Source organism: Cibotium barometz, chromosome 19 (assembly GCF_041138505.1).
Source record: "Cibotium barometz isolate CiBa-2024 chromosome 19, ASM4113850v1, whole genome shotgun sequence".
NCBI lineage: Eukaryota > Viridiplantae > Streptophyta > Polypodiopsida > Cyatheales > Cibotiaceae > Cibotium > Cibotium barometz.
Window position 1 is genome coordinate 22,409,405 of NC_141064.1, and position 27,614 is coordinate 22,437,018.

Sequence of the window (27,614 nt, forward strand, 5' to 3'; positions counted from 1 at the left end):
CAGGCAGTTAATCCTTCATTTTCTTTGGTCACAAGAGGGCAAGAAAAATGTACAGCTGATTCTTTGACGCCATTTTGGCAGAGTGAGCATTTCTGACAATAGATATCGATCCTGTCTCTCCTCCACAATTCAAAACTAGCTGTGCCAGGTCTGCATAGGCGGGGAGCCTTAGTAAACCTTGAGCACCACTGCATCCTCAAGTAGGGTGGCCTGTGGTTACCACAACACAACATTTATATTTTTACTAGCCCTCTGTCAGCCACGTGATCTGCAGCAAGCCTCCTACACCCCTAGAACAAGCTTCAGCCTCAGCATTGCCAGATTCAACCTTGCTTAAGGGAAGAGAAACGCCAGAAAAGCCCTCACTTGAAACCAACTCGTTTGCTCCCCTTCAAGTCATCCCCTCAGCAACAATCTCAGTCCAAGTCTAAAGGAAGAAGTCTAACCATAAAGCTGCAAAACTCTGATTGAAAACACAAACTTAATTGCATGTCAGATGCAGAAAGTAAATCACAGCAGACATCCCTGGACAACAAACACTGCATATTAAATAGTAGCTCTTTGAGCAGAGACTACCCAACAGTGGCAAATCTTATGGTCACTGTGGGCAAAGGTTGTACTTTCAACCACAGTTAGTATACAGAGAGCTTGATCTTGGATTTAATCCAATATTCTAACAGTGTCACATTGGCCCAATTCGCTTTCTCAAGAACACTATCCACACAAATTTTACAGATTCTATTACTTCAGTGTGTTTTAGTCAAGTTTGTTAATTTGTACCTGATCACAAACAGGACAATCCTTGCTTCTTTCCATCCACTCATAGATACAGCCAAGGTGGAAATGATGTCCACATTGTGTACTTATTTTAGGATTCTCAGTGCTGTAACCTGCCAAGCAGCAGTGCCCAATTACATGACCTTACCAAAATTCAACCCACGATCCTCAAAACTAGGACTCAGCAATAAATATGATATACTGATAAGAAAATTAAAAAGCCTGAAGCTCAAGTGCACAGCTGCTTAAAAAAAGAAGCTGTCTCTGAGGTAATGCTGCTTCAACCCTATGATTGTTTCATGGAGTCCTCAATCGAGGGTTAGCTCCCAAAAATCCTTTTTACTGTCTTCTATGGTTATCAAACTTTAATAAACATTTCTTGAAATCCATTGAAGAAAAGTGGTTCTTTGAACTGCCTATTATGCTGCTTCAGAGGACTGAAAATAAAAAACGAATAATCATTTTGGTCGAAGTGGGATGGGGTGGGTTTAACGCTAGTTCGCAAAACATTTGATTGAACACCACCTTGAACAACCACATCCTCTTAACTATCATTGCAACATAAATAACCCTGTCTATGTAGCCAATAACGTTTTTCACAATTTTCACAAGGTTTTTCGCGTACTAAATCACTACAGCATGAAAACCTTTGTCAGCTTGCTTAAACATTTACAAAAACCCCTTGCCAAGCCATTTTCATACTACCAAGGAATTAGCCATAAGATCGAGTAATGGTTGCGGTCTCATTGCTTTGAGCTCATTGCTCCATCAACCTACCTAGAGCTTAAAAAGGTTATCTTTTTGAATCCAAATGAATGACTTTCGGGTTTATAGCGATCTAACCTGAAGGGCAGCTATCTGGTTCAATGTAGTGTTAGGTGGAAGGAATCAGGTACTTTGGAATAGAGAGCTCAAGCTGGACCTCCCCGTGCAAATGAACAGGTGTTCATGGGGCCGATCTTATGTCAGGCGGTTCACGTGCTGACAGACCTCCCTTCATCTTCCTTCCACCTTTATTCATTGGTCGCAACTTGTTATCGTTGGTCGAACGCTCTTGAGTCGTGGTTCCAGGGGATGCAGGGTCGAATGGTGGCGAAGCAGGGTCGACTGGTGGCACGGATCCTTCATTCGTATCCGCCGCGGAAACCGATGGCTCGCTATTGCTTTTCGGTTGGTCAACTGAAGGGTAAATCAGTATACCTGAGGACTTTGCCGTGTCGAATGGTGGCTACAAAGCGAGCTTCCTGAGGAACCATGTCGAATGGCAGAATCCCCACTGCCTGCTTGTGTCGTTCCCTGTCTGTGCCGCCTCAGAGCCCCCCCGCCACCCCGCACACCCCCTGGTTCTGCTCTGCCCCCTTTCCATTCGCTGCCCGCCCTGTTTCACTCCTGCTGCAAGCAGAGCCCTGTCACAATATGCAGCGCTCGAGCATTCTTCCCAAGACGGCACAATGGTTTCGACCTTGCATCCGACCCCCTGGCAGGTATTTCCGGCTTCCCCATGATGATCTGTTTACCCAGCCTCTGGAAGGAGTATTACCCACTGATTCGATCCATTGGACAATCGATAGGGTTTGGGAGTCCTCAAAGACGGCCGCATCAGTGGTGGCCAGGACAACAGGCATCCAGTCCATCGGAGTTTGCATTGCTTCCCCGGAGTTCCCCGGATGATCTCCTGCAGGTTATTGCGCTCTCAAAGCTCTAGGGCAGCCCGATTCTTCAGCGGGTAGAGTATGCTAGTCTCCCCAGCCAATGCTTCATCTACACGCAGATGGGCCAGCTTGCTCGGTCCTACCCTTGGCGACAAGCCCACAAAGGAACCCCCCCCCCCCCCCCCCCCCCCCCCCCCCCGGCGCACCAAAAAAGAAACCCTGACCAAGGCCACAACACACTGGCACAGAAAGAGGGATACAGGGCACCAGGGCAGACAGGATTCACGAAGATCTTCTCCACATTGGATCACATATTCAGATTCGGGTTATCATCGAGCAGGCCAAGGAAAATGGCCACCGACTATACTCCTACTTTGTGGACTTCCACAAAGTTTTGATATAGTACCTTGGGCCTGTCTCCTACAGCGCTTACAGCATCTCCGGGTCCCATCTGACATGATCCAAGCAATCGTTGCCTTATATGAGTCAGTTATTGGCAGGGTGAGATGCCCGGGAGGACTATCTGAGGGGGTCTCTACCACCATCAGAGCGAAACAAGGATGCCCACTATCCCCGACCCTCTTTGGACTTTACATAGATGAGATCTCAGACTTCATTGACACAAACGGAGGCAAAGGAGCTTTTCTAGGAGGTATTCTTGTTTCCATCCTTTTATATGCTAATGATATTGTACTCAATGCAGATTTTTTTATTTTTTTTTCAGAAAGAGACTTCTATTAAGTATGAAAAATACATACAACAATCACAGCAATAAGCCGGAAAAGAATTGAATCACCCCAATATGTAAGATGATTTCAACCACTGAGGAGCATCATGATGCCATGAAAGACCTGTGGGACTAGAGGAAAAGAAGATGCCATGGTCCCATTCCCGCATGAATATCACGCGCTTTGCCTGAAATCCAAAAATCTAGACACCCTCAATAGCCTCCGTGCATCTAGCTCTGAAGATCTGCCATGCTATAATACTGGCAACAATCTCCCAACTGGTGTCAATCCTCTGTCTAGGGGGTGTATAATCAGAGTGAGGGACATCTTGCAATAAACCATGCTGGGCAATACCTCTACGAATGAAAATAGCAAAATCTGTACCACTGCCCTCATAAAAAAAGCTGCGGACCGGACTGGGAGAGCCAAGCAACTGCCCCCCAAGTCACATGCATGGCTCGGCCACAGAACCCCAAATCTGCTGTGCGGTGCTACATCCCCATAAACAATGTTGTACAGTCTAAAAATATGTCGCACACCTAGGGCAGGAAGGTGCTACACCGAAAACCGATATCCGCTGATTAGTGGGAAGACCACCATGTAAGAATAACCAAAAGAAATGAGAGATCTGGCTCCTTCTGTACGAGTGCCAAAGTCTATGCCAATATTTGCGCTGTATCACTGGAGAAATATCATAGCTCTCCCAATGAGGCCTCAGAGTCGGGATCCTATGCATTTGTCGAGTGAGGAGAAGCCTGGCATTCTGGACGGTGAAACTGAAAGAAGGAAGGCTTTTCAAAAGATCGAAGGCATCAATCCACTCCTACTCTCCTGGATCCCACTGAAGATATCTAATAGGACTGCCACCATATAACCACAAACACCAAGAGCCATGAGTCACTATTTGAGGAGAAGGGTCAACGAACCAATGCTTCCCCGAACGACCAAAAATCCTCAATGGACTAAGCCTAGTATTTGGGATGATCTCCTCCATACTACATCTCCTCAATCTCCCTCCAGGCATGATAGGGTAAATGATGCAATCTGTAGCCTCCTGGCCCGGGACAGCAATGACTTGCAGAGGTATGCCTATCCTCGAAAAAACTCCCAGCCAACTCAGATGATAGTCTCCATGAAAGGTTCCAGAGAGCCACTCATGCAGAATAGCTGCATCAATCTGATCAATACGAATGCAAGAGCACCTAAGATGCTGAATGGATGCAGCTCTCCGATCCTCCGGAAGACTCTTAAAGGTCTTCCAAGCAAGAATTGTGTATGCACATCTCTCCCATCCTGACCACTGCATATGACAAGATGCACCAAGTGGCCGACCAACCTCATCCCTGATGAGCTTGTTCCACATAATAGGTTGTCGATCAGCCTCATCCAAAGACCTAGAAAGCCTTCGTCGCAAAAAAGATCTCATGCTTCTCCATGCTCTGATAATGGCTGCAATAAGAGGGGAAGATGGTGCCCTGATATCAGCCTCTGTGAACAAAAATCGTGTGCTGGGCATCAAGTCTCTCCCGACCCGAGGTGTACATCCGGAAATCTGAGACAAGAAAAAGTCCTTCCAAGGCTCAGTGCCTGGTAGAAAATCTCTGCCACAAGTTTGCAAAGCAACGCCCTACACTGAACGTCCGGATCGATAATATTCAATCCCCCCTCTCGTTTGGGCTGAATAACTATGTGCCAAGCTCCCCTGGCACGAGTGTCTGAGGTGCCATCCAAACCCGACCAGAGAAAATTGCGGATCAATCTCCGCAATTGACGGATGCACGCACGAGAGAAGCACCAACAAGAGGCAATAAACCAAGTTGAGGCAAGCAATACCTGATTAGCCACCAAAGCTCTGGAAGCTAAATCTAATCTCTTGGAGCTCCAATGAAGAAGCTTCTTCTGGATACTCATAAGTACCGGAGCAAACTGTTGTGCAAGAGAAATATCAATCCCAACCTGGCATCCCAAATATCTAGCAGTGTATCCTCTACTGATCCAAGTAAAACCAAGCTCTACACCCCAAGCAACTCTCGGTGAATCACTCACCCAAAAACCAACAAATTTGTGCCAGTTAATGAGGGCCCCTGCTGCCAAATAGAACTCCTCTAGTGCTACCCAGAAGGAACATAAGCATATATGTGAAGCCTCCAAGAACATGGTTGTGTCATCAACTAACTCAGAGTCAACCAATTCCTCTTCACTACGAAGAGGCAACCTCAATCCAAAAATACCAGCAGTGGAGCGAAGAAAGATGCTCATGGCCTCTGCAACTATGATATATAATAATGGAGCTAAAGGGCAACCCTACCGTACTAAGCAAGAAATCTGAAACCGCTTTGCTCTATCACCACAAGCAAGCACTCTACTGTGGGCATCACGATACATGCATGAAAGTCCCTTGATCCATCTCTGAGAGAAGCCCATATGGCTAAGAGTATCCTCAAGGAAGTCCCAATCCACTCTATCATAGACCTTCTCAAAATCCAAGAGCAAAATGGCAAGGGCTGATTGCTCGCTTTAGCCCATTCGACGGCCTCGCAAAACGAGAAAATGTTATCAAAGATGCTCCTGTCGTGTAAGAATCCATTCTGAGTATCATGAACGACATCCTGCAAAATTGGCTGCAATCTCATGCTCACTGCCTTAGCAAGAATCTTATATGCAGTCCCAAGTAAGGTGATAGGTCTCCACTCGCCAATCAATGTATTATCCCCACTCTTAGGAATAAGATAAATAAGCCCCTCAATGAGAGAAGAAGGCATAGAACCTGTGTCCCACATCTCCTAGAGAGCTAATGTGATCTCAACCCCAATCTCATCCGAAAAAGTAATGAAAAAAACAGAGGAGAGGCCATCCTCCCCTGGACACTTACCATGAGGTAAGGCATGAAGAGCATGACTAAAGTCCTGCATAGAAAATAGAAAAAGGGGCATCCAAAGCGGCACACATCTCCTCAGTGATCGAATGTGGCAATGCATCCCAAACCTTCCTCTGTGCCCTGTGTCTCAAATCAGAGTGCGGCTCAGCACTAAGACGCTGGCGATAGAAATCAGTGGCAATCTATCTAACCATAAGAGGATCCGAGTGAAGAGTGCCATGTGAATCCTGTAACTGCCTGACACTATCTCTGGCATGAGATGGACCGTGAGTAGCAAAGAAATGTCTGTTGCATCTGCCACCCATATGTGTCCAAAAGGATTCATGGGCATGGAAACGGTACTCCGCGCGCTGCTCAAGAGAGTGATAAAGTTCGGCCCTAAGAATACATAAAGAATATGCAACCCATTGAGCATGAGGATGTTTCTCGTGCTCTTTCTGTAAGGTAGCCAATCTACGTCTAATAGCCCTTTCTAAATCCAAGGCCTCTTGCCTCTTAGACAGGGCACATGTGTGATAAAAGTCACTAATATCACAGAGAGCAAAGGCCAGGCTTTGAGAGGCCTGTGAGAAATCATGAGATCTCCAAATATCAAGCATACAATGTGATAGCTCTGCATCTGAATACAAATGATCAATGATGCGTACATGGGGTGTTGATCCATGGCAGTTCGGATCTCTAATACATAAAACTACTGGGCAATGATCCGATTTAGAGGTGCCTGTAGCAATAAAAGTATGCCCCCCTCTGTCAAGCACCCAATCATCCACATAAAATCTGTCTAACCGTGCATAAATACATCCTGCATCCCTTCTCCTGTTAGACCATGAATACAGAAGAGTGGATGGTCTCCTCGAAATGTCATCCTCATGCCGACAATCGCTGCCATGAATGGAGAGTATAAACCTCTCCCAAGACGCTCTTTCAAGAGGATGCACCAAGCCCTCATGTCCACCACTTTTATCCCTTGGCATCTCAACCATGTTAAAATCCCCACCAATAATCCAATGGTCAGGAAGAGACATCAGTGTAGTGAGAGATTTCCAAAAGGCAATCCTCTCACCTCTATGGTTAGGAGCATAGAGGTTGAAAATACCAATGCGTGTAGTACCCTGCATAAGAAGGATCCACTGCGCTCTCGCAGGCAAAATGACACCATGTCTAATGATGCAAGGCAAGATCAAAGCTGAAACAGAGATAAAGACACCACCCTTGGTACCAACAGCTGGTGACCAAGAGGGAAGGGGTTGCCAACCAAAACCTGAGAAGTAGCTTCTAAAGAATGAAAGTCCACCTGGAAGAAGCCTCGACCAAGCAAACGAGTATCCTGGAAGTGCACAATCAACTCCGAAGGGAGGCTGCTAGAAGCCATTCACAGGCCTGCGAACGAGAGGGGTGGGAACCATAAACTCTCGCAACAAGGGTGGACTGGACCTCAAGGTCAATGCAAGTCCAAACAAGCCCCAACTCTTAAAGCAATGGTAGTCATCATCCCAGCCCGGTAAGGGAGCACAGAACAACAAAGACAATAAGGACAGTAAGGAGGAGTCTCAAAGAAACTCAGGTAGTAAGAAAAACACAGAGGCAAAACCTGAGGGCAAGGCAAAGGAGGGCATTATTGGAGATTACTTCCAACCATAAGAGCAAAAGCAGTACTAGGGTGAGAACCGATGTTTCTTCTACCATCAAGTGGACCATGATAAGAAGGGTTGGACCAAGTGGCAAGTTGAGAAAGCCACCAAGGCATCGTCCTCTACAAAGGGGAAGTGAGGAACAACAAAGACAATAAGGACAGTAAGGAGTCTCGGAGAAACTCAGGCAGTAAAAAAAAAAACCATAGACGAAATACCTAAGAAGATGCTTGAGAAAAAGCCAAGGAGAGGTTATCTCCAACCAAAAGTACCATGCAAAGAACCAATGTTTCTTTTGCCATGAAGTGGGCCATGGTAAGAAGGATTGCACCAAGTGGCAAGCTGAGAAAGCTACCAAGGCATCCTCTATAGTGGCACCATCGAAGCTACCCCTGCCCCTCCACCCCGATTTCGAATGACGTTCCGAAGTTACTTGCTTTGAATCCATGAATCCAGTGCGTTCAGTGGTATCTGATGATAATAATCATCTTTTGTCTCATAGGCCCATAGGGCCTTTTGTAAGATGTAAATATAACTTTCTTTCTTCACAGTTGGCTGCTAAGATGGGATGCACTTCAATACCATACCATCTAGTTGTGAACGGGATTATTACACATGCTCTCCGCACATACACTACTCACAAAGCTCAGCAGTTTGGCTTTCATGTTCAAGCATCCAATATTTTTGGGAGTTTGCACCCATCCCTGATTGGTAGCAAGACACCTTCACTATTGTTGACAATTTACTAGAGCCCGTCATCATTCATGGGGATAGGAGCATTCCTAGAATTACACTCATTCGCATGTCCACGCCCAACGAGCAATCACAAAAGAAGCTGAGTGTGCAGCCCACGAATCACTAAGGGAATGATAACCATATAGATGTGGCAAAGTATTGTATATGTATAAATCCTCAAGCGAAGAAATGCCAAAAATATAGTCCACTTGGACATAAACCAAGCTTTTCAACCATTAATATTGTTTACTTGAAACAGTTCAAGGCAAACAACACACAATTCTCCTAGTACGGGCATACAAGGGTTAAGTGTCCAACTTTGTAAAACTCAAAGTATACTTAGCTTTTCTTTGCCAAGTTCATCATGAAGCCAAAAGAAATATCTCATCATCATCTACATAAGATATCTTGAGATATATCTTCAAATAGCTTACTAATAAACTTGATTTAAAATCCACAATAATCCATATGAAAAGAGTGCTAAACACGGACACATAAAACCAACTCCATACTTCGAGGATAAATTCTATGAATCCATAGATCCTTAGTCCAAGCTATCTACTACTCATGCTTTTGATACATGACTGCTTCTATAAGCTCAATGTCAAAACTGTTGGTCAGTGTAGTCCCCACTTCTGATCTTTTCTCTTTTTCATTGTTGGAAAGAAGCCTCAGCTTCCGAGAAAGCCTAAGCTGATACCACTGTAACCCAACGGGGACCTAGAACAATAGACAGGCACTTCAAATATACCAAACAGAGCTATAATACACAACAGAAGAAACCACAATAAAATAACGACACTGCACTGAGCCTGAACGACTGGCCCCCCCAAGGAACTTCTTTATTCAAATAGAAATTTTTACAAGATACCAAGGTGCGGGTGCAATATTGCAACAGATTTTCCACAAAGCATCAGCAAGTCTCTTGCCTAGATCTCTGTCCAGAGTCGAGATAAAAACAGCACCGAAACCTGTCCAAAACAGTCTCAAAACAACCCCAAAATCAGCCCCACATACCGCCCGATACACGGCCAGTACTCTAAGAGAGAAGAACTCTGGCTGAAACCACACGTGAGTACTATACGGCTGTACGGATGCTGAGCAGATGCTGAACAGCCAGCATGCAACCTCTTTGCAGGTGGACAGCAGTAGGTGGGAGGAGAAGACTGCTGTACAGACAGCTCAGAGAGAGATCAGCAGGCCACTGTACAGCCAGCACTAAAGGGAATAGAAACCAGCAGCAGCAGCCTGTGTACGATCAGTGCACAGAAGAGAAAAATAGACACTGTACGGCCAGCGCTAGGAAACCACCAAGGACATCTACAGTACGGCCAGCACTGAGGAGAGAGAGAACTGCTACCGACCAAGAGGTGTGAGTGCCATATGATTAGAACACAGGCCCCTCCCTCCTTTTATAAAGTCGACCAGCTCTATATTTGTTGTGCTTTTCCATTTTTGCTAAAAGTAGCTGAGCTTGCCCAAAATATCAGCTTTTGTGCTTTTCCCAGCTTGTAGCCCATGTTTTCTCTAGGCTCCTCCTTTTGTCCACCCATAGTTGTTTCTCGTACAAGTACAAACCCATTCGTACCGTACGGTACCCCCCCCCAACCTTGAGAAAAAAATTCCAAATGCTAAAAATATATATATAAATCCTGCTTAAGCAAGATCCCAAATAATTGCAATAGTCGCAACTTTCGTGTCCTCTCAATATTCCATATGGGGTTGCTAAGAGACCTCATATATCATGGGGAGAGTTGAGCATAAGATTTGCCAGGTCCCTTGGCGATTGGCTTGCACACAAGCAGCTGCCCCGAGAAGCTCACGAGAGAGGCCTGGCCGAGATCCGGGGTAGAGATAGACTCAGCCTCAACATCAACTCTGCTATTCCCCAGGAGTGGCTGACACCTATCCCAAACCCGACCCCCCCCCCCCCCCCCAGTGGCTAGGCGTGTTTACCAGGCATGATATTCTCTTGGTAGTCCATGGCGCAGATGAGGGTTGTGGTTTGCTCACTTTTTCTATTGGTCCCCATGGAAGATTAGAGAGATCAAAGTCCCCCTTTGGAGGATTTCAGTAGCTGCACCTTACAAAGGGTGGGGGTGATCGGATTTCAGGCACATGAGTGGCACATAGACCCCCCGCTGGCCAAGGTAGCAAAGAAGAGACTTTGGCGGGTTATGGATTCAGAAGAGCCAGCCCCTCACGCACCTCTAGTGGGACCCAAGGAGTGGACTTGGCATGATCCCGTTGATTGGGAGGAGACTCTGGATACCCCCTTTTTTGCATACACAACGCGACTAGGCCGCAGGATTAAAATGCCAGAGGTTGTTGGCACCCCGGCAGCAGCAGTACATTGGCAGTCACAGAGTCTCACAACGATTTCTCCCAGATTTTTGGAAGAGGCTCTGGGACAATTTTCGGCCTCGAAAGATCACCCTCTTTCTTTGGCTGATGGCACACAAGAGTTTGGCAGTTGGCACGTGGTTGGCCATTGGTGGTCGACCAGCAGCTTGTCTGAGGTGTGGCCACCCTCAGTGTGAGAACTTCCTAGTCTATTAATACTTTAAGAGACGTGACTAAGATTGAATACAAGAACTAAAGACAATTAGAGAGTGGAAAGCTGTGTTGTTTGCATTGAGACACAAGGCCTTGTTAAATAGGGCATGAAGAGGTACAAATGAAGAGGCACATCCTTGACGGGATGGGTGTGACTCTTGAATGAATAGTTATGTCCTTTGCACGTAGAGATGTGTCCTTTAATCAATAGATGTGTCCCTTGAAGAGACGTGTCCTTTGATGATGACCCATGTGACAGGCCTTTTAAATAATATGGTCTTTACTTTAGGTGTGACCCTTCACTGGTGTCCTTTCAATGATTAACAGTAATTAAGAATAATTAAGGATAATTAAGAGAGACTAAGTCACAATCGTGACATTCCCTCCCACTTAAAAGAAGATCCATGGTTGTATAAGTGACTGTTATTGACAAAAGAACTCTTGAAATAATTCTGGATATTGTTGTAGATCTTCATCACTTTGCCAAGTTGAATCTAAATCATTCAAATCTTTCCATTGTACCAAGAATTCTGTAATAATCTTCTATCAATTTTCTTTCTTTCGTACATCAAGAATCTTTTCTAGAATTAAGATCATATGCTCATCTTCAATCTCTGGAACATAATTGGAAATGTCTAGAATGGGAGAATCTCCTTGTACAAACTTCTTGATCCATGATATGTGAAAAGTCGGATGAATCTTTCTCCATGAAGGTGTCTCTTCAAGAATTTGATTAACTCTTTCAGTTTGGCCATCTATTTGTGGATGATATACTGAACTAAACCATAAATTTATGCCAAGTGATTTGAAAAATGAAGTCTAGAAATGTCCTGTACACTTAGAATCTCGATTTGAAATAATGAACTTTGGCAACCCATGTATCTTGAAAACATAATAAAGAAATAACGAAGCAATATCCGGAGCTTGAGCTGTCTTCTTGCATGGTATAAAATGTGCCATTTTGGATAATCAGTCGATCACCACCATTATCTGTATATTACATTTTGAAGGAGGAGGTAAAGATGTAATGAAATCCATACTGATACTTTCCCAATGTTCATTTGGTACTGGAAGTGGTTGAAGAAGACCGTGACTGTTTGCTTTCATTTGTTGACAAGAGAAACATACTATAATAAACTTTATTACATCTTGCTTCATTTGAGGCCAATAAGAAGAAGCTGTCAACAACCGATAAGTCTTGTTGATACTAGGATGTGCTGTATAAGTAACCTCATGATGTTCCTTCACTAAGATTTTACGCATACTTGTGTTATGAGGCACACACATGCCATCCTGATAATATAATAATCCATTGACGAGAGAATAAGCTGCATAAATCTTTAAATCAGGAGGAGTAGACTACGGAGTTGTAATCACTAGAAAAGAATTTGCAAAATCTCGGTCGTTTGCATAATGATCCACAAAAGTTGCTGGAATGTCGATTTGAGCTGTAGAAATCGCCATTGCTAAGGCCTGAGGCCTTCTGCTAAGAGCATCGACAACCACATTAGAAAGACCAGGAACATATTCAATAGCCATGTGAAAGCTTGCCAAATACTCCACCCATCTGCCTTGTCATGCATTCATAAATAGTTGAGTGAAGATATACTTCAGAAATGATGATCTGTCTTAACAACAGAATCTGCTCCTAGAAGATAGTGTTTCCAAGCTCGATAAGCATGAACAATTGCCAAGAATTCCTTATCGTATACTGGATAACGTGTTCGAATTGCCAAATGTTTATGACTGTTAAAGGCAATGGCACGGCCTTGTTGCATGAGAACTGCGCCAGTTGCAATATCAAAAGCATCTGTCGTGACTTCGAAAGGAATATTGGGTCTGCAATTGCCATTACTAGGGTTGTTGTCAAAGCAACCTTTAGCTTATCAAAGGCGTGAGAAGAATCATATGTCCATCGAAAAGCAAGGGCTGACTTTAAAACCTCTATCAAAGGAGCTACAATTTCTGAAAACTTGAAGACCTTTGTATGATAAAAATTGGCAGGACCCAACAATGATCTGACATCATGAATATTTTGCGGTGTTGGCCAATCTTGAATAACTTGTATCTTCGTAGAATCAACAGAAATGCCATCACTTGAAATGATGTGTCCAAGGTACTCCAGGGATGTCTTGAAAAATTCACTTTTCTTTGGATTGACAAAAAGTGCATTATCTCACAAAACCTAAAAAACTGGATGTAGATGCTTTTTGTACTCATCAGACTCATAAAAGTTGTCGGGGCATTGATTAACTCGGAAGGCATGACCAAACTCATAATGTCCATACTTCCTGCGAAAGGCAATCTTGTGCTCATCACCTTCATGAATACGGATTTGATGATATCCGGACTTGAGATCGATCTTGAAAAATACTTTGGCATGAAGCAACTGATCAAATAATTCATCAATCCGAGGAAGAGGATATTTATTCGCGATGGTTAGTTTGTTGATGGCACGATAATCAATGCAAGGTCGCATTGAATTATCTTTCTTTTTCATGAGCAAAACTGGTGCACCAAAAGGACTCTTACTAGAACGAATATGACCTTTGTCCAAGAGTTCGGTTAACTGGCGTTGAATTTCTTGGGATTCAGCAAAAGAGACTCGATATGGAGCACGAGTCGACGACGAACTGCCAAGAAGTAAATCAATCAAATGATCCACGGGACGTGGAGGAGGTAAAACCGGAGGTAGTTCTACGAGAAACAAATCCAAATGTGGGGCAAAGAAGGATTGAGCCAAATATGCCACTTTTGAATTCTAGTCAAGCACCATCTCCTTTGCAGAGAAAACCATTAAGAGTGTCAAAGAACAACCAGCCTTTTAACCCACCGTTTTGCCTGTAGTACGGACAAAGGTTGGTGTGGAGGGTTGATCGTGAACACCTGATCGATGTCTCTACCATCTTTGACAAATTGTAAGGTGTGGCTACGAAAACTGATGAGAGGATCATATTGATGTAACCATTGCTGACCTTAGATCATATCTTATTGGGACAAAGGCATAACCTCAAAATCCATCTTATCGCGATATTGGTGAATGCGGAAGGAAAGTCAAGGAGCCAAAGTATTGCAATTAAAACCCGATCCGTCTGCCAACTCGATCTCGTAATTGTGGGGGCTGTGAATAGTGCGTATCTTCAGTCGTTGCACCATCGTTGTAGCCACAAAATTGTGAGTGCAGCCACTGTCAATTAGAACAGTGATAGGACAGCCGAAAATTGAGCCAATCAGTGTCAACACCTGTGTGGACACGGAGGTTGGAATTTTAGAGACATCTTGTGTTTTTGCCACTAAAGTAATTACGCAAGCCTGTGCGTGTTGGGATATAACCATAACACGTTTGTCTTTAGAATTATCTGAAGGCTGAGCCTGAGACTTGTCTTCGGAGGTGGAAGGTTCTACATTGGAGCTTTGCCAATTACTGGATCGTTTAGGGCATTTGAACCATCAGTGGTTTCCGGAACAAATGGTGCATAGACCTGTCTTCTGTCGACCTTTAGTAGCAAGGGACTGCTTCGGGTTACGGGATTGGTCGCATCCAAAGTCATGGCCACGGTCTGATCCTCGTGGTTAATAAGACTGCTGGCGCCATGGTCGGTCAGAAGAGGACCGGTCTCGTTGTCGACGCTTCTGGAAGGACTGCTGCTGCTGCTCAGAATTGGGTCGAGGTTGAGAACTGCCAAAAGATTTGGAACCATCACGAACAAATTTATTGCCATTGCCGAAGGTAGAAGAGCATGGGCGACCTTGTGACGAAGCACCCTGAGGTGTGAATGTGATTCGCTATGCATTCGGCATAGCGAATTGCAGCTGCTAGATCGACTGGATCGAATTTGTGAAGGTCCGTGCACAACGTGGGGGTAAGTCCCTCGACCTTGCCCCTCCTCGCCTTGCTCCTTTTCCACCTCAGCCTCTTCCAGTTACTCCCTCGCCTCAGCCCTCCTCCTTGCCCCCTATGCAGCCCACCAAGCTGTGTACTGTCGCCTCACTGCCTTTTCCCCCTGTCCTGGGCTGGAGCGAGGTGAGGTAGGGGGGCTGCACACAGGCGAAGGTGAGCGATGGTGGCGGGCAGGTTAAGTCACGCAGGGAGGAGAAGCTCCAGCTTCGCTCCAAAAAAAAAAACAAACATTAGATTTCTACATCAATACGATGCCAAAAGGTAAGCAAACATTAACTTGCCTTCAAAAAATCTTTGTTTCACTTAGATGAGACATTCTATTCCTTGTAAAAACTGTTCATTGGCCTAATAAAGACAGGACTATCAAACCACAGTAAATGAGGTGCAAACTACTATAGAGGCTTGGACCATGTACCACACTGGGATGTATCTAATGCAGGGTCCCTTGAAGGTTTCCTGCAGGAACTAACAAGAAAGGAGTGGGAGGGAGAAACTACTTGGAGCAGTTGAAAGAGTATGATGCCTCTTGGCGGTTGAGACTGCTAATGCATCTGAACCATCTCAATTCTCTATTCACCATTGCCACTATCTTGGCCTCTCCTACTATTGTCCAGCTTCCCCTATAAACCTTTAACTTCCTGCAAAAGAGATTCTTATACTTGTAATAAAAAAGCCAAGAGGTTATAGGCCTACCAAAATCAGCACATTGCACTGTCAAAGAATTGAGGGGAAAAAAAGTAGGTGTAGGCCATTGTGATTGCAAAACAGAGAAGCAATATCAGTTAAGAAGGGGGTGGAGGTGGAATTTGGAGCTGAAATTTGCTCATCTTTCAAGCTAGCAAGCACATATGCTTGTGACCGCATCCACTGTTCAAGAGACTAATTTTGGACAATGTATCTTGGCATTTATTGAGTGTGTAAGAAAAAACCAAGTGAGGATGCCCTTCATAACTACCATCCAAGTTTACCATTTCTTCCTCTTAGCAATTTGATTGAATTTGCCCATTGTGGAGAATGTAGACTTTACACGACACGAGTTCTTACGTTGTGAAGAACATAAACTTTAAAACACAGATGTTCTAGGTTTTCAGACTGTTTTTGGAAACTGAATATTTCATTTTATTCTTGCATTGCATAAAAGAGCAGATACACGAGTTCTTACGTTGTGTAGAACATAAACTTTAAAACACAGATGTTCTAGGTTTTCAGACTGTTTTAGGAAACTGAATATTTCATTTTATTCTTGCATTGCATAAAGGAGCAGATAGTTTCCAGGAGGGTAAGGGGAGGAGTAGCAAAAGTGGAGGGAAAAGGAAGCGACCAAGAAAAAAGGAGGATGAGAAGAAAAAGGAGCAGGAGGAGGAGGAGAAAAAAAAAAAGAAAAAGCAGGAGTGGAGAAGGAGACATACAAACACCGAAGAAAGAAGGACCAAAACAATGAGCAGCAGGAGCAAGCAGAAGCGAGAGAAGTGAACTGGAACAGAGGAAGGATGAGGAGGAGAATCTTCAACAAAAAATAATGGACAAATTTGGAATGAAGCACACCCACTACTTAAGGATGAGCATGTATCAAGACTGAAATACACAACAATGACACATTTACCATCGAGGCAAGTCGGGCACACATCATCGTCCTCCCCAAATGACAACATGGACTCCACCCGTCCCATTGATTTCATTGCTTGTTGACGTTTTCCAGGAGAATCGGGCTTGTAGCCTTGAGCTTCATCATCATAATCCACACCATTCCTTCTCTGTATGGTCATCATTTGTTCGCCATCATCACTGTTGCTCCTTCGTAAAGGTTCAGATTCCCCACTGTGCAGCTGACTTATGCCTACTTTCTCACGCCTTGAAACTAGCCCATCTCTCTGCAGCCGGACATATCTTGGGTCTACATCATATGGAAGTGGCCTTGGGGGAGCTCTGTACGTATCTGGCGAAGTATCAAGAGCTGTTGCAACTAACAACCCAGCTGAAGGAGGGGTTCCAATAGTTTGCATTGCAGAGGCCAAATCACGACCATCCGTAGAGCGAAATAAAGTACCATACTGCAGGAAACAAAGCAGGTATTGTAAACAGGGCAAATACATACACAATATCTACATGTTTATGAGTCTCCTAACATGTACTATTAAGAACAAAAGAGATCCTCAGCTCCAGAAAAACTATTTAGTTTTTTCTTTCTCAAGAAAAGATCCTTCTACAAGCTGAAAAACATGTCTATAAAAACAGACTACAGAAGCTCGAGCTGTCACCCGCGTACGCCCGCTGAGCACCCCCCCCCCCCCCCCCCGCGTCTACCTGTTTCGCTCCTTTCCCTCTCACCTGCCCTTCATGCGCAAAGCGCCCGCCCCCCCACCCCCTTTTCAGTGCACAGCCCACCCCTCCACTCTCCCCCTTCGCGTAGCCCCCCCCTGTTCACAATCCCCTCTGCCCCCCTTCTGAGCCATCAGCATTTGCGCTTCCCCTATCTTCCTCTGCACAGCCTACCCCCCCCCCCCCCCTCTTCCCCCGGAGCTCCCGCTTGATCTTCTTTCGGCATTGGATTTCAATTTTTGGTTTTAACTCTTCATAGGACTTCATGGCAGCTGCTCCACCTTCCCCTACCGAGACCGTCCTCCATTGCCAGCTATCTAAAGCGGATGTCCAGCTCTTGTCAACCAATGTTACAATTTGCAAGCCTCTTCTCTCGTCTACAAGCTCATCAGCAGCCAACTGGTCAGGGCTGGATTCGGGACACCTCCTGCAAGCCACTTTGATTAGCAAGAAGGGACGGATCTCCGCCATCCAGCTCCTAGGGAACATCATCATCCAGTTGGTGTTTTTGACTCCACCGCCTTGGCAGACCAGGTCCTGCTGCGGAACTGCGTGGAGTTACGCACTGCTCATGCGTGCTTCCCTCGATGGCATGACGGCTTCTGACTTGGATCCCCTGGCGTCTGCATCAGGATTTCTGATGACAGTCTCAGCTGCCTCCCTCAGTTCGCCACACGGTAGGGGCTGGACCTTCCTTGTGAAGCCAACTCCAACCTCCCCCCGCACGGGGGCCCCGGCATGAGCTTCTCATTCTCAGCCCCCTCCCCCCCCCTCCGCTGTCTTGTCCCCCCCCCAGATCATGGGGCACCCGGCGGACGACTCCTTCCGGAGCTTGCCAGTGGAGCTTAGCTCCTTCTATGAGATGTTGGCCTCTCTCCGTATTTGTTTGATCCTTCACCAGTCTCGCCCCACTCCTCCCGATATCGGAGCTGCAGTCTTCTCCTTCCCTTTGAGCGTCGCCCCTCGCCACCACGAATGGGAGTGCCACTCGACTGCCTATACAGAGTGCTTTTCACGTGCTTGCTAGCAGTTTACAGACTGCCTTTTTATAGTCAAAGCAGTCTACAGACTGCATGCTACTGCTTTTTAACAGTTTGCAAATAGCTTTTAGCACATTACATTGCACCCTACTTTACAGTTAAAGGGCCTTCAAAAAGATTCTAAGTGCTTTCTGTCTTCTTTTTAGCACTGGACAGTGCTTGCACATGAGCCTGACAATGCCCAACAGTGTTATTGACAGTGCATTTAAATTGTGTCTTTTAGCAGCCCATACTACGGACCTTAATAACTCCCATGGTTCTAACTCTACTGAAATGTAAAGAAAAATCTACATCAGATGAAAGGGGATCAAGAACACATTGGTACCCGCTTAATAATCCAAAGAAGAAATCATATTATTAGGTTTTTCTATATTTACAAGATTTGGGGGTTTATCCACAAAATCACCCAAGAGACAAAAATGGACACCATCATATAAAAAGGAGACGGTATGACCCTTCCAATCCACATGGACATCCTGGTTCCTAGCACAGAACCATCTTTACCTAATTATTAATATCAGTTCTACTTTATCTAGATTCATAAGTAAAAAATCTAGACACTTGGAATAACCCTATATCGTAATAGGTAACTGGGACACTCGTCTATCCCACAGTTGTCCATGTCTTGCTCCCGATTTCACCCGATAAACGTGATCACTTGGATATGCCAGTACCCCCCCAACTTTTGCACCAACGTGGATGTACAGAGCGTATACCAATTGTTATGCTACGGTAGCGGCAACGCATCGACGATGGAAAGACTGCTTGAACTAAAGGCAAATAAGATTCCACTTACCTTGTTGATCATAGACGTAACATTTCAGCACGTCAAAGGCCAATTGGTTGTATTGGTTGTAAATTTTAGTCTGGCCGTTTGTTGGCCGGTGAAACGCATTGGAAAAGTTCAATTTAGTACCAGAGTTGTCAAACAATGTCCTCCATAAATGGCTCGTAAACTTGGCATCACGGTCTGACACTATGGTCCTAGGAATTCCACCAATTGTGTACCAATGTTGAATGAACAAGTGGGAACGACCTCAGCGGTCGCATTGGCCTTGCATGGAATACGCATAACAAATTTGCTAAATCTACCAAGTTCTACACCCACTATTGGGCACTGATCACATTAGTGGGAATGTCGTAGTATCTAGTCCATACTATGCATGATGGAGTTGATGGTTATATAGTCTTATGGATGACTACCATGACTTTAAAACTTGCACTCTCTTATAAGGTGAATTTGGGCATGTCCTTGGATTCATCTAGGTATATATTTATGCCTAGATGACTATATAGATTACCATGAGTTTATAACTTGCACTTTCTTATAAGGTGAATTCGGGCATGTTCTTGGATTCATCTAGGTATATATATAAACATTACGTGTTATGCTTACCCGGACTCGGAGGCAAATTTGTCAAAAAATCCATAGATATATCTTGGAAAAGTTCCTCAGGATTAGGTAGTGGTTGAAGCAATCTTGCTTTCTTCCCATGAGACGCTTTCACTTTCTGACAAATAGGGCAATGTTGCACATGGGTGAACACATCGTGCCTTATCTTTGGCCAATAGTATTGCCTTTCTATCTTCTCCAAAGTTGAATTCAGGCCCCTGTGACCACGGGTGATGGCATCGTGGGCATCATGGAGAAGAGCTGCCTAAACGACTTCAAGACACAAAGGCGGCTTTTGTAGAAAAGCCAACCATCTCGTATCAAAAAGTGGCATGGTCCTATGGCTTCCAATGCCTGTTCCCACTGTATACCGAATCCGCATACTTCTGCTTCATATTATCTCGTCCAGTACCAACAAGGTCTAGTCTAGTGGTTTGAATCGTAGTTACTATTCCCTTCCTCCACAAAGCATCGGCTACTGGATTGGCCTTTCCTCTAGAAGGTACTCGATCATGTCACCAAATTGCTAGAAAATTTGGCTTCAGTGGTGCTGACAGTCACTCCACTATACACTTGACATTGTCTGAATCCAATGCAATGCTTGATGATCAATGGGAACCTTAAAGTCTTGCTTCCATAAAGTAAATGCATCCAATGTTTCAGGGCCTGAATCACTGTGAGGAGTTTTCGATCATAGACTTGAGTAATTCTTTTGTGCGGGTAGCAACTTATGAGACATGTAAGCTATTGGATGGCCATTCTGCTCTAAAACAACTTCAATTGCAATGTTACTCACATCGGTGATCACCTGGAACGGCTCATCCTACGAGGCTAGCGCTAGACAAGGAGCTACCACCTTGAGGTTCTTGTATGCCTCCAAAGCTCGTGGAATCATTCGAATCCGCTGCTTTCTAGTCTTGACACCCTTAAGCAGACCTACAAGATCCGTTGAGAGGTCAGAGAACTTGTCGATGTGGGTGGAATATGCCTAGCATATGTCCATAAACGATTGAATATTATAAGCTGTTTGCGGTATCTCCCAATTGACTATCTTGGCCACTTTGGCTAGGTCAAGTTGGATGCCCTCGGCACTGATAATGTATCCAAGGTAATGATCCTTGAACAAATAAAACTCTGACTTTTTCTCATGGACATAGAGTTCGTTGCTTTCCGTCAACTTCAAAACCTTCTCCATATCAATGTCATGTTGCTCTATCATAGCTGAAAATGTTAGCAGTCATCTCCTGTTTGTATATTTACACCAGGGCCTCTGTTGTGGGTGTGCCCGCCCGATTTCGGTGTTTTCTCATTTTTCCCCACTCCATATTTTTCCCTATTTTTTCTAGGTGTGGGAGGCTGTCCTATGCTTGTTGGCTGGTCGAGATACTGGCCGACTGACCCTGCTGCTCCCTGACCTTCCTCTGTTGCTGGCCAACTCAAGGTTGGAGCAGGTCGTGGACTTTTCTGCTACTGTCCACTGCTTTTTCAACACGCCGACTGGCTGTTGGGTCCATATACAATGGCTCCTTGCCCCCCACGCTTCTGTATCTTGTTCCCAAGATTTTCTCGTGTATATAGCAGAGTTATACGCTTATCTCTCTCTCTCTCTCTCTCTCTCTCTCTCTCTCTCTCTCTCTCTCTCTCTCTGTGTTTATCTGCAGTGCACTTGCTCTAGTGTTTTCAGATCTTGTCTTCATCTCCGCTGCATATTCTGACATGGTATCACAGCTCTAGGCTCTTGGAAGATCTTGGGAGCTATGTGAGCAAGAGGGGGGCTGTTTGTGTTGCTGATTGAAGAACTGTTCTAGGCCGTACGGGCTGATTTGCTGGACAGCCACTTGCAAGTTTAGTTCTTCATTTTTCCCACCCACCCTCCCTTTTCAGTTACACCCCCGCAATGACAGATTTACTTGAGATGGCTGAGAAGCACGAGAAGATCCCGACACTCCCCACATTCCTAGTGGACCGTCAGTTGGAAGGGAACAACTACGGCATATGGAAGGTACTGATGGAATCTGTCTTGGAGTCTTAGGACCTTGCTGATTTCATCGTTGTTGGGGTTCCACGGCCGGAGTTAGAGGAAGGGGAGTTACCCTCTATTCGGAAGGAACGTGAGGCACAAGCACAGTTATGGGATCGTGTCAATGCCAGAGTCCGTTCTTTCATTTTCCTCAATTGCACACCACATGTAATCAATCATATCAAGCATATGACGCTAGCCAGAGGTATATGGCAGCAATTGGCTTCTTTCTACAACAGGGTATCGCCCATGAAGAGAATCGCCTTGGAAGTTCAGATGCGGGTGATGAATCTTGCAAAGTCGTCGACGATGCTTAAGCACATCAACAAGCTGCAGGCTCTTCAGCAGGAAGTTCTCCAGGCTGGGAAAGAGATATCATCAGAGGATATGGCCATAACGTTGCTATCACATTTTCCCTCTCAGTACTCAACCTTTTACTCTTCGTTGATTACCAGTGGCAGGCTCAGCACCATCACATGGAAGGAGCTTGTGCCCGTGGTCTTGGACCAGGAGGAAAGATTCACGAATCCTCCACAGGGCGGAGGTTCTGAGGCCTTAACTCGCTGACGGTCTAAAGGCCAGAATAACAACAACAAGGGCAAAGGGAAGGCTTCATCGGAGAAGTCTTCTAAGAAGAAGCCCGACTCAGATCGAGAGAAACTGAAGGCCAAGAGGACCTGCAATGATTGTGGCGAGAAAGGCCAGTATTGGAGGAAGTATCCCAAGCGGACTGGAAAGAGTGCTGATTCTTCAGCTTCAGCTGCAAAGACTCCAGCCTTTGTGCACTTAGAGATGATGGACACGGATGCTTCATCTTCTTCGAGCGAGGAGGTAGTTGGCTTCACCGCAAAGGATACTCGGGAATGGATTCTCGATAGTGGTGCTTCCAGTCACATGACTCCTTCCCGTGACTTCTTTCTGGATCTAAAACGGCAATCAAGTCGCATTTTCATTGGCAACAATTCCACAATTCCGATACACAGTGAGGGCCGGATGGAGATCATTCCCGATGGCAGAGGGGGTAAGCATTCCTCTCGTGTTCTTTACGTCCCACCACAAGGTTTTCATCTATTGTCAGTGCATGAGGTATGCTTCCGGGTGGAGTTTGAGGAGCATTCTGATGCTCTACGGGACCGCGACACTGGCCAGGTTGTTTGGGAAGGCGGCGTGGAAATGGTATATACAAACTCTCCGCACTCTCGTCTTTGAGAGGTTCTCAGGTTGGTTACTTGTGGCACTTTCGGTTTGGCCACTTAAATGTGGATGCGCTGCGTCGAGCTTTTCGGGACCAGATGGTGGTTGGCTTGCCAGATTTTGGCAGTAAGCAAGGACGTTGTAGTTCTTGCATTTGTGGTAAGCAGCACAGGGAATCCTTTCCGAAGCAGGCTTCCAGGAGGGCTTCGAAACCATTGGAGTTGGTACACACTGACTTGAGTGGACATTTGCAAACAACATCCTTGGGAGGTTCCTTGTACTTCATGCTGCTTGTTGATGATTGTTCTAGATTCACATGGGTTGATCTCCTTTCTCAGAAGGACCAAGCTTTTGCTCGGTTCAAGGAGTGGCATGTGATGGGAGCGATGCGTATGTTCACATTCCGAAGAAGCAGAGGGGGAAGCTCGACTCGAAGTCCCAAAAGCTTATCTTTGTGGGATTTAACTCTCTTTCCAAGGCATACAAGTTATTTGATCCAGAGAGGAAGGAATGTGGTGTTTGATGAGCATGTTCCGGTTTCCACGGTTGATGAGCCACCACTTCTTGGAGACCCAAAAGATTCTGATGATGATTCCCAGTTTATTGTTCCAGCCGGACAACCTCAGTTAGTTTAGGAGGTTGAGCCCGCAGCTGGAGTTGAGCTCCCGCAATAACAGGAGGCTCCGCGTTATGTTCCAGTACACAGATGGTTAGTGGACACCCTTCGGGAGTCAGGTGTCATGTAGCTTCTCTTCAAATGGACCACAGAGGACGGACCTCGAACATCACACAGAGTCCGTGATAAAAGTCATTCAACGGAGCTTTTACAGGTAAATTATGCTTTGATGTCTCGTATCATGCGAGACAAAGAGCCCACTTCCGTCAAGAAAGCCCTTGCACAAGATACTTGGAGGAAAGCCATGCTCGTGGAACTGGATGCCATTGAGAAGAACAACACTTGGGAGTCAGTACCGAGGCCGTCGAAACGGTCAGTCATTGGTGTCAAGTGGGTCTTTAAGACCAAATATGCCTCAGATGGGTTGGTGGACAAACACAAAGCCCGACTTGTAGCTAAGAGTTATGCTCAGCGGCCAGGCATCGACTATGAGGATACCTTTGCACCGACAGTGAGGATGACCACGATTCGGACCGTTCTTGCCCTTGCTTCTTCTCAGCGGTGGCCCGTGTATCAGATGGATGTCAAATTTGCGTTCCTTAATGGTGACCTGCACGAGGAGGTGTATGTTGAGCAGCCTCCAGGCTTTGTGGTTCTAGGATCAGAAGGGATGGTTTACAGGATAAGGAAGGCCTTGTATGGTCTTAAACAGGCTCCCAAGGCTTGGAATCACATGATTGATTCTTCTTTCTCCGGACTGGATTTCAAAGATCGGTTGTAGATCCCAACCTGTATCTCTTTCGAGAACCTAGCATGGTTACGTTAATGATCCTTTATATGGATGATCTCATTCTGACCGGCAGTCATGTGGAGCACATTAGAGTGACGAAGGCTGCCTTGTCAAAGGAGTTTTAGATGACCGACTTAGGCTTACTCCACCTCTTCTTGGGATTGGAGACCTGGTAGACCCAGAGGGGGTTTTTTGTCTCTCAGCAGCGGTATGTTCAAGAGTTGCTTGAGGCCTTTGGGATGGAGAACTGCAAGCCTATTACATTGCCGATGGACCCGAACACGAAGCTGACAGTGAATGATTCTTGTGAGCCAGTTGATGCCTCTTTGTACCAGAAGCCGGTTGGTTCATTGATCTGGTTGCTGAACACCAGATTGGACTTGAGCTTTTCTGTGGGGCTGTTGAGCTCATTCATGGAGACGCCGTTGAAGTCTCATTGGGACGCAGAATTGCGGATGTTGCGGTATCTGCGGATGTTGCGGTATCTGCAGGGGGGACGAAGGATTTTGGACTCTTTTACATAGGAGGGGGATTGATGGATGGAGTCAGACTCCAAGGATGGAGTGACTCAGATTGGGGAGGAGATGCAGACACGAGGAGATCCACATCAGGCTACAGTTTTTCCCTCGCCTTAGGAGCGGTTTCATGGAGCAGTAAGAGGCAGCCAACTATTGCCTTGTCACCGACAAAGGCAGACTACCAGGTTGCTTGTGGTGTTGCTTGCGAGGTTGTGTGGTTGCGGAGGTTGCTGGGCGAGATTGGGTTTCCACAGAAGGAGCCCACAGTCATCCAGTGCAATAACCAGAGTTGTATAGCTATTGCTCGAAACCCGATCTTCCATGCCCGGACCAAGCACATAGAGATACAATATCACTTTGTTCGTGAGAAGATCTTGGCTGGTGACATCTTGCTTCTTTATTGTTCGACGGAGGACAATGCGACGGACCTCTTCACGAAGTCCTTACCTCAAGCTATGCTGCGGCGGCACTCCAGCTCACTGGGGTTGGTTCCACATCCAATAGCTGAGACGGGGTGTTAGCAGTCATCTCCTGTCTGTATATTTACACTAGGGCCTCTGTTGTGGGTGTGCTCGCTCGATTTAGGTGTTTTCTCATTTTTCCCCACTCTCCATATTTTTCCCTATTTTTTCCAGGTGTGGGAGGTTGTCCTATGCTTGTTGGCTGGTCCAGATACTGGCCGACCGACCCTGTTGCTCCCCGACCTTCCTCTGCAGCTGGCCGATTGGAGGTTGGAGCAAGTCGTGGACTTTTCTACTACTGTCAGCTATCTTTTCAGCAGGCCGACTGGCTGTTGGGGCCATATATAATGGCCCCTTGCCCCCCACACTTCTGTATCTTATTCCCGTGATTTTCTTGTGTATATAGCACAGTTATACGCTTCTCTCTCTCTCTCTCTCTCTCTCTCTCTCTCTCTCTCTCTCTCTCTCTCTCTCTCTCTCTCTCTCTCTAGCCATATACTGTTGTACTCACTGTCACTTTTGTACTCCCCCATATTCATGTATCCATGTACTCATGTACCCCATTTTGACTAGTAGCATTAGCTTCCCACTCTCCCTAGTTGCTGCTTCCGGATGCTCCCTCCTACTGATGTATTGTAGGGCTAGATACTTACCTATAGTTCTTTCTTTTCTTTTCCAGACAGTGTATCAGATGTCACATGGTTGTAACTTTGGTCTCATAGGTCCCTTTGGCCTTTTGAAGACGTTAATATAACATTTCATTTCATTACTCTCTCGCTCTTGCTCTCTTGCTGTTCGCGCTGCGCACTGGTGGTCACCCTCTCGCTGCTCACGCTGTCCATGGCGTGACGTCTTTGCTCTCTCGCTGCTCGCGCTACGCGCTGGTGGTCTCAACACCCTCTCGCTGGTGGTCTATGCACCCTTGCTATGCTGCACCTGGCACTGCCCTTCGTACCCACCCCGCCCGAGCTGCCCTGCTTACACTGCGCACCCCCGCTGTACTGCATTGCTATGCTTGCGCACCTGTTCGCCATCTCCTATGTTCGCTTGCATTCGCCCCCTCTCTGTGTGCAGCCCCTCTCTCTCTCTCTCGGAGACCACGCCTATACCAGAGAGAGATGACACAGATCAGAGCTCAGTTTCACAAAGAGGGTTCAGAGCAATTGGCTCGCTTCAGAGCAGACCCAGGCATGTTCTTCAGGGAGCTGTGGACACCCCCTTCATTGATGTATACCATTTTATACCCCCAGTATGGTACAGGATGGAGCTAGCTAGGTTGCATATCATGATTGTATACTCCATGCATATAGCTTTGCATTCTCCTAGTAGTAGAGCTCCATCCCCTCCCCCACTCATTGTACTTATTGCACACCCAGATTCAGCTTTTTCGTTCAGTACTTTTTCATTTTGTTAGGATGATAGAGGATACCCCATACAGGTACACTGATTTGTCTCATAGGCCGTGTTCAGTCTTTTGGAAGACGGTAATAAAATCTTTCTTTCTTTCTTTCTTTCTCTCTTGCGCACCCTGCCCTGGTCCCTTTGACTGCGTAATCCCACTGTCACCAATTGGCCGACCATTTGGTCCATTCCCACATTTTTGCGTCTCGTTCACTTGAGGCCAGGCCAGTGTCTCGTGTGAAGAGGCCAGTATTTTGCTGACATGGACGGGAGCCAGACTGGTGCCACCCGTGTGTTAGCAGGATGGTGTCGTATGGACGGGAGCCAGACCAGTGCCACCCGTGTATGACCTGGACTGTGTTCGATCCATGGGACTGTCACGCCATGGAAGAGCCAGTATTCGTGCCGTGTTTTACCTATGGGACTGTCACACCTAGGGAAACTCGTGCCTGGAACTGTGTCTTACCTATGGGACTGTCACTCCATAGGAAGACCAGGTTTTTATGTAATAAATGTCGTGCCAGTTTTGTGCCGACAAATATTTTGTACATGTTCCATGAACGGGAGATATGTCCATGTTACTTTTGCACATGCACACATATTTTGCATGCTTGAAACTGTTTTCGCATGACATGTATTCGTGTGTTTGCCTGCCTGACGTGTTACTTACTGAGCGGGGACGCCTGCCAGTGAGTCGTGAAGTGTGCCCTGTATTCTGACAAGTTTCAGTGCATGTGAACAGGTGGTAAGTATGTTGCACTTGTTGTTTAATGTTATTTTATTCTAACCCCTTTATTTATAAGGTTAGGGGTTCACATTCATTTAAAAGTGGGCACCCCCTTTGGGCACCCACTTTGGGGCCAAGGTGGGAAGCCTCACTTTTAAGTGAGTGTGGGGGTGGGCATGGTCACCAACCCCCACTAGTCCCCTTCATGCATGCGTGGGAACACTCTAGTGAAATCTCCACATTAATTTTATAAAAAATGTTCACCCCTTCAAGCGTA

The 27,614-nt window shown here is 45.9% G+C and overlaps 1 protein-coding gene across 3 annotated transcripts in view; it reads right to left on the minus strand.

Moving 5' to 3' along the window:
- The window catches only part of LOC147628356 (E3 ubiquitin-protein ligase At3g02290-like), a 110,534-nt gene that overhangs the window by 23,539 nt on the left and 59,381 nt on the right, over positions 1-27,614 (minus strand). For all 3 annotated transcript variants that reach the window (XM_086813446.1, XM_086813445.1, XM_086813444.1), the window contains 2 exons: positions 16,462-16,909; positions 781-890 (listed from right to left, as the gene is read on the minus strand). In XM_086813446.1, the coding sequence (XP_086669572.1) occupies positions 781-890; positions 16,462-16,909 (558 nt within the window). The remainder of the gene's footprint in view (positions 1-780; positions 891-16,461; positions 16,910-27,614) is intronic.